This window comes from Alosa pseudoharengus, unplaced genomic scaffold (genome assembly GCF_046254945.1).
Source record: "Alosa pseudoharengus isolate Yale_2024_CS ecotype anadromous, Long Island Sound unplaced genomic scaffold, YU_APseudo_1.1 YU_APseudo_1.1_scf_22, whole genome shotgun sequence".
NCBI lineage: Eukaryota > Metazoa > Chordata > Actinopteri > Clupeiformes > Clupeidae > Alosa > Alosa pseudoharengus.
The window spans coordinates 5,790,179-5,797,678 of record NW_027468680.1 but is presented as its reverse complement, the minus strand read 5'-3'; the positions used below and the strand labels follow the sequence as shown (position 1 = coordinate 5,797,678).

General features: G+C 47.3%; 1 protein-coding gene across 1 annotated transcript in view; it reads left to right on the top strand.

Moving 5' to 3' along the window:
- kif13ba (kinesin family member 13Ba) overlaps nucleotides 1-7,500 on the top strand; it is an 80,676-nt gene that overhangs the window by 68,975 nt on the left and 4,201 nt on the right. The window contains exons 30-36 of the mRNA XM_076300337.1: nucleotides 202-326; nucleotides 2,732-2,908; nucleotides 3,486-3,578; nucleotides 4,850-5,002; nucleotides 5,293-5,370; nucleotides 5,531-5,578; nucleotides 6,519-6,654. Of these exons, the coding sequence (XP_076156452.1) occupies nucleotides 202-326; nucleotides 2,732-2,908; nucleotides 3,486-3,578; nucleotides 4,850-5,002; nucleotides 5,293-5,370; nucleotides 5,531-5,578; nucleotides 6,519-6,654 (810 nt within the window). The remainder of the gene's footprint in view (nucleotides 1-201; nucleotides 327-2,731; nucleotides 2,909-3,485; nucleotides 3,579-4,849; nucleotides 5,003-5,292; nucleotides 5,371-5,530; nucleotides 5,579-6,518; nucleotides 6,655-7,500) is intronic.

Genomic DNA, 7,500 nt, shown 5'->3' with positions numbered 1-7,500 from the left:
GCAGGAGTTAAAAAGACAATAAAATACTTCATTACATGTTATTGCAAAAAGCATGAAGTGTGTCTTACTGGTATTGCTCATGTCCGTGCCATTGTATGTTGGTGGCACACCATTTAGCTGTGTGTGTTGTGCTCTTCTCTGGGAATGAGTAGTCTGTGACCTTATAAAATGTGAGTGATTTGATTGGCTCGTTCCCGCCAGCGGATGACTTCAGCTCCCAGGAGAACCTGGAGGCGCCGGACGCTGGCGGGTGGGACGCCATGCTCAACGCAGAGGACGAGGACGACTTCTTCGACCTGCAGATCGTCAAGCACTACGACGACGAGGTGACCACAGTCAGTCTGCCCTCATTTGGAACCTATTTTGTGTGTGTGTGTGTGTGTGTGTGTGTATGTTTGAGTGAGATTGACGCTCCCTAGTGAATTTTGACATTTGTTTTTCCATTATAATTTGACAAGTAATGGAGGTGGCAGTTTTCTACCTTTAGCGCTAACCTACACACTCACACATACAGTGCGCACACAAACACCCACACCCACACACACACACACACACACACCAAGGTGTCTACAATGAATGACTCAAAGTCGAATGAAAGTTTCAGATTATACTCTGGAGCTTTTGTGTCATAATAGATGTGCTCCTCACTTATTTGAGCTCTGTGTTATTGAGTCACCTCCTCCCCACCCCTGCAGATCTCATGACCTTAAAGGAAAAATCCAACTATTTTTCCACACAGTTCTCTGTTTCTCGATGTTACCGAGCATTTTCGGTACGAAAAACTAACATTGTTAAAATCATGCCCCAAGAGTGTAGCATTGTAGCTGCATGGCGTCTCTAGCTGTTGGCTGCAGCAACTCGAGCTAGGTAGCACAGATTTAAAAAAATAAATAAAATAAATTGTACCGATAGTACTCAGTGACCTCAAGAAAAAGTGATCTGTGTGAAAAATCAGAGTTTTCCCTTTAACGAGCTGTCCTCCTCCTCCTCCTCATCCTCCTCCTCCTCCTCTAACACCTGTCTTAGTCAGTGCTGACCCTAATAGACACACTGACTCACCTGTAAGTGCAGGTCTTAACGTGGGTGGCTAGTGGTGGCTAAGTCTATGGCTTAGGCATTTGGGGTCAGGCAGGACTTCCACACGGGGTCACGGAGCGCTGGAATGCTGCAGTCAGCTCACCACAATGTTGTGTGAATAATGTAACACATCTACTCCTCTCCACTTCTATGGCGGGTGGGTTGGGGAAGCCGTAGCAGGTTCTGAACGGCGGTTATTGACCTATGTGCGCTCGATGGGTTGCGCTTAGCAACAGGTCAACAGTCAGGCAGGAATGCTACTGCTTTACCACCCCACCTCAGGTTCAGATCTCAGACCTGCCATAGCCAGTCCGTATGGTTTTGGATAACTACACCTGTCACTTGCCTGTCTCCATCCTGACTGGTGACTGTGTCCATCCTGACTCTAGTGACTGTGTCCATCCTGACTCTAGTGACTGTGTCCATCCTGACTCGTGACTGTGTCCATCCTGACTCTAGTGCCTGTGTCCATCCTGACTAGTGACTGTGTCCATCCTGACTAATGACTGTGTCCATCCTGACTCTAATTACTGTGTCCATCCTGACTCTACTGACTGTGGGGTCATTCCACGTCAACTCAGCCACTCTGCTGAAAAGCGGTGAAAATATGCCTTATGTTACCAAACTAAGGAATCTGAAGTTTCAGGTCAATATCTTAAACGGTTTACCCGTGGCGTCCATTTGAAATTCGGGTGCCACGGCCCTAATTGACACATTGGAATTTCACATTTCCTCCTTTGCCATTTTTGGAAGCCCATATTGTCTGTTCTAATAGTGGTAGAGGGCTGGAAACTGGTGTGGTAGGTCATTGTAGCCTGTACTACACAATTCTGGAGGCAGAATCAACATTCCTTACTGTTTGGAGGAGAGGTGGGTCACCAAAGTCCTAAAAAATGTTGACAGCATGTGTGATTTTTCACTTTTTGGGTGGCCGTAGCACCACGATAAATGATCATATTTATTCTAAACAGGATTATTTGTTATATTTGGGAACTTGCCAAAATTAATTTGAGGGTTATGGTACCACTGATAGGGGTTTTATGGGGGTCCAAAAACCCTCTCCGGCAAAGGTGACTTTTTTGGAACCCCATATTTGGACCCCCAAATGACCATGTGGGCACTTGATGATCCTAATGGGATTTATACCAGATAAAGATACATATTTGTTCTTTCTTTTAATGAAATAACATTTTTGACTATGAAGCTCCATAATATGAATTTTATTCTTCATAATGCACCATTTTGGACATTGTTTCCAGAAGTCTGGAATGTAAATCAGGGAGAATTTAGTGATGATAAAGCATGAAAATAGTGGAAATAACTTAGTATTATGCTCAGTGATGGCAAACGATTAAATACTGAGATGCTGTCACAGATTAACCCCTTATCCCCCATGAAAGAGACCCTCCATCAAACTTTCAAACCATGTACATGATACCCCGATTTTGGCTGTTTTCACTTGGAATGACCCTATGTCCATCCTGACTCTAGTGACTGTGTCCATCCTGACTCTAGTGACTGTGTCCATCCTGACTAGTGACTGTGTCCATCCTGACTAGTGACTCTAGTGTGTGTCCATCCTGACTCTAGTGACTGTGTCCATCCTGACTCTAGTGACTGTGTCCATCCTGACTCTAGTGACTGTGTCCCTCAGGTGCGTGCGGAGGCCTCGTGGGACTCCACGGTGCACGAGTGTCCACAGCTGAGTCGCGGGGCGTCCCCGGATCAGCGCGTCTACCTGACCATCCGCGCCGTCGTCCAGCTCAGCCACCCCGCCGACATGCAGCTGGTGCTGCGCAAGCGTGTGTGTGTCAACCTCAACGCACGGCAGGTGAGCAGACACACACACTCTCTCTCTCTCTCACACACACACACAGCCACTATACAGACATGTGTCTGGTGTCACACGCGGCAGGTGAGCGGACAGACACAGGCACTTACACACACACACACACACACACACACACACACACACACACACACACACACACACACACACACACACCATCACACACACACACACACCATCACACACACAGCTGGTGCAGTCAGACATGCATATTTGTGTCCTAGTGGCCTTCACGCTGTATGAGTAAGTATGACAGGTGTGCCCTGTGGTTAGCACCACCCCCTCCCTCACACTGTGTGCTTTGGTCATGCAGCCTCCCAGGAACTGCCGGCTGATTTTGAACTGATAGCAAGTGAAAGATTGGGGAGACTTCCTGTGGTTATGACACTTCTCTGTGTGTGTGTGTGTGTGTGTGTGTGTGTGTGTGTGTGTGTGTGTGTGTGTGTGTGTGTGTGTGTGTGTGTGTGTGTGTGTGTGTGTGTGTGTGTGTGTGTGTGTGTGTGTGTGTGTGTGTGTGTGTGTGTGTGTGTGTGTGTGTGTGTGTGTGTGTGTGCAGCAGGGCTTTGCCCAGAACTTCCTGCGAAGGATGTCGACGCGGAGCACCATCCCGGGCTGTGGCGTGACGTTCGAGGTCGTGTCCAACATTCCTGGGGTGAGCATTGCCCACGCAGAGTCCAGGACATGACATCTCAAGATGCCGTCTTCTAAACACCCCTTAATCATCTTAACGTGCGTCACAGCTTTCCCCTCAAGTTGCGCTTTTGGGGAAGGCAGCTTTAGTCTAGTGCTGTGGTCAAAAATAATTCGGACAGCATGTTTCATTGCTTCCAAATAGTTTTCGTTTTGGACATTTTTATCATCAGTTAGAAGATGAAGGAGAATATTGTCTCTGTGATGTGGTCCTATAATGCACAACACACCAGAGTGGGCTGCCATTGGCAACACTGCAGCATTGTTTGTGGAGCAATTACTCTTTTTTGGTTTAATCAAGTATTTTCTCTTGAATGCAATTATTCTCTTTATACTTGTAAAAAGTTGAGTGTGCCCTTCTAGTCTTCTTTTAGTTCTTTTTTTTCCCAGTCATTTTATTTCTGTTGGTCTGTTTTAATATATCAATATGGGGCCGGGTGTATTGTGATCAGGTCGGTTTGTCCACATGCTGGGTCAATTTTTTTCTTTTTTTAAGGTTGTATCAGCGATTGCAGGCCCAAACATAAATGATAATTTATATAATCTTTCGTAACGATACGCTAGCTGCCCGCCCCGTTAGCAGGCTGTCAAAAAACGCGTCTCTGTAGGCAGCCTAGGCTCTGCACACAAAAACAATTGCTAACCACTCAAGTTGCCAACCACTCAAAGGCAAAATAAAGTGTTCCAACCAATAACCGACGAGATGTGCGTTCAGGAGAGTTTCGATTGCACGGGACGGAGGGGGAGGGAGTAGCGAGCTAGCTCTCTGTTTTCTTTGAACGTCAACAGAAGTGACGTTAACCCTCCATCGCTGATACAACCTTTAATGTTGTGAAATGGGGCTGGGGATTGAGCAGTGCCATATAATCTGTCCTGATCAGTGTCCTGTGTAACATCTCCTGCCTACTGCTCTTTCAGGCCAGTACATGACATTTGTGCTGGCCCCTACTATATATATATATATATACACTGGCCCAGAAAAGTCACTTGTACACAAAACTGTTCATTCATCACATTGTAATGAGTGCCCTCTTTATTTGAGTAGCCTCACATGCTTAGCTTCAACCAGTTAACATCACAGGTGAGCTAAGCTGAGTTGTCATGGTGACTGGCAGATTCAGGCCAGTGATTGGTCAACCAACTTGCCCGATATGCTCTTTAACTTGCCCCGGGCCAGTGGGCATATGTTGATATGTCCTGACGTCCTTCCCCCTCTTGTGCCCACCTCCCCAGGATGCCCAGGGCTCAGAGGACCGAGAGATGCTCGCCCGCATGGCTGCCAGCGCAGAGAACCCCAAATCCTCCGACAACGAGGCGGCCATCGAGAAGTACCTGCGTAGCGTTCTGGCCGTGGAGAACATCCTGACTCTGGACAGGCTGCGGCAGGTCAGAACCAGCCCTCCCCGCCTCAGGGAACACTGCTCATAGTGTTCCACTGGCGGAATGGGCTAGTGCACACTCAGGGTTCTGGAATGGACAGAATGTGCTGGTTTCTGTGTGTGCTACATATCCAGCATATCCAGCAGTTGTTTATCCCAATATGGAACACAATATTTAATATGGAATACAATTTTAATATGGTCTCTCTCTCTCTCTCTCTCTCTCTCTCTCTCTCTCTCTCTCTCTCTCTCTCTCTCTGCGCATGTGTGTGTACGTTTGTCCTTGTGTGTGTTTAGGAGGTGGCAGTGAAGGAGCATCTGGCCACTAAGGGCAAGGGGAGCAGAAGAAGCTTGAGCTCTCCTAGTGTGCACCGGGTAAACACCTACCTCACTTCCTGTATTCTAACTAGTGACTTTAGCCTCTGCTCCATCCACCCCCAAACACACTGGCATACTCACTCACAGTTGGCTCCGTGCTTTGTGAATGAGTTATTTTTGATGGTAACTTCGGCTGCTTCACTTCTGTCTTCTGCAGCTGTCTGGAAGTAGACAGGACCTGAACTCCACGCTGGACGACAACAAGGTTTGTGACACACTAGTAATAATGATGATAATAGTAATATTTATTTATTTTTATACAGCTCTTATCAAGCACAGAAGCAGAGTGCTTTACCACCAACTGCATGTGTTCAGTTGAACTTTGAAAAACATGTGTGCTGTCTGCTGTGGAAGGCGCCAGTGCTTCATATGCCAGCCCTTACAGGACTTGTCCTAACTGCATGCGGATGTCTGACTGCCTCATAACATTAATGTTCTCTGTACACTGACTCCATTAAAGGTGCTCTAAGCGATGCCATGCGTTTTTTAGGCCAAGTCATTCTATGGCACTTACTGCAAACATCACCTAACCAACCTGCTAGCTGTCCGTGTCCTGAATACACTGTAAAAAAACGCGATCTCTGTGGACAGCCCAGGCTCCAAAAATGCAACAAAAACAACCTGGGCCAAGCTAGCCCATAAAAACATAACAAACGGTTCCAGCAAATCACAGACGAGATGCGCGTTTAGGAGAGTTTCAATTGCAGGGGAGCAGCACGGGAGGGAGGGGGAGGATATAGCGAGCTAGCTCTCTGTTTTGTTTGAAAGTCAACAGAAGTGACAGAATCGCTTAGAGCGCCTTTATATATGTCATTCCATGTGTGTCATATTTCTCATTCAAGTGTGCTGTGTAGTCGTGTAGTATCTGTGTGCTGTGTAGTCGTGTAGTATCTGTGTGCTGAGTAGTCATGTAGTATCTGTGTGCTGAGTAGTCGTGTAGTATCTGTGTGCTGAGTAGTCGTGTAGTATCTGTGTGCTGAGTAGTCGTGTAGTATCTGTGTGCTGAGTAGTCGTGTAGTATCTGTGTGCTGAGTAGTCGTGTAGTATCTGTGTGCTGTGTGCTGTGTGCTGTGTTCTGTGTGCTGTGTTCTGATTGGGGACCTGTCTGTGCTCATGTTCCGTGTGGTTCCGCGTCTCTCCTGTAGAACCGATGGGAGAGCCAGCAGGACATCTTTATGACCTCCCCCCAGTTCAGCCGCACCCTCCCCAGAACCTCATCTGCACACAGCCAGAACCAGATGCAGAACCAGAACCAGACCCAGAATCAGGACTCTGAACAAGGTAAGCACCACAAGCCCAGAGATCTCCCCCTCCACATCTCTCAGAACAGAGGAGGAACCTTTCATATGACTACACATCATAGGTTCTCTTCTTGTTCCTAAACAATATTTCACAAACTTTTTTTCTATTGCCGCACACTATTTACCATAAGAAAATCTCACAGCCCACCAGGACTGACTAGGAACATGTAATGTTAGACGTTAACTTGTTAGACTTAGTGTACCAAGACTGAGTGCAGTATTCCAAAGTAAGCACGCCTTTAGGGTTCTAGGTAAAGGTTTAGCCTGTAGGTCATTGGTAATGTTTAGCACTATCCTCTGGGATTTAGGCATGATTATTTTATTCAGAGGTTGAGCTGGAGATCAGTTGAATGGTCTGGTTAAGTTGGTCAAGTATGCACCCGAGGTATGGTCAAGCTAGCGCTGTCAGAACGGTGCCCCTCCCTGATCTAGGTCTACGTCACCTGCCCCCGAGGTTGTGCTTGTTTCTGCCCCTTGGTTGCGGGTCAGGTCTGTTTCTGCCCCCTTCTCTTGCCCTCTGGTCCTTCTCTTGAGCTCCTCATGGCTGTATGGTTCTCTGCCTCACACTCACACTCCCACTCTGTGCCTATCCACTGGTTTGCTCTGCTCTGCTGGACGCTGGTATCGCTGACACCGGAGATGCACACTAGTTCATATTCATCTGGAGTTCTTCTCAGACGCTGAGCACAATGCGGACTAAGCTGTAGTTCAGGCCTGTAGATGACCGCTGGGTCAGCTGGGCAGTAGCTACGTAGCTGCTTATAGGCTTCTAGCATTTTCTCTCCGGTGCTGGCCTTCAACATTCTTGCTTTAATCTTCGCTCTCT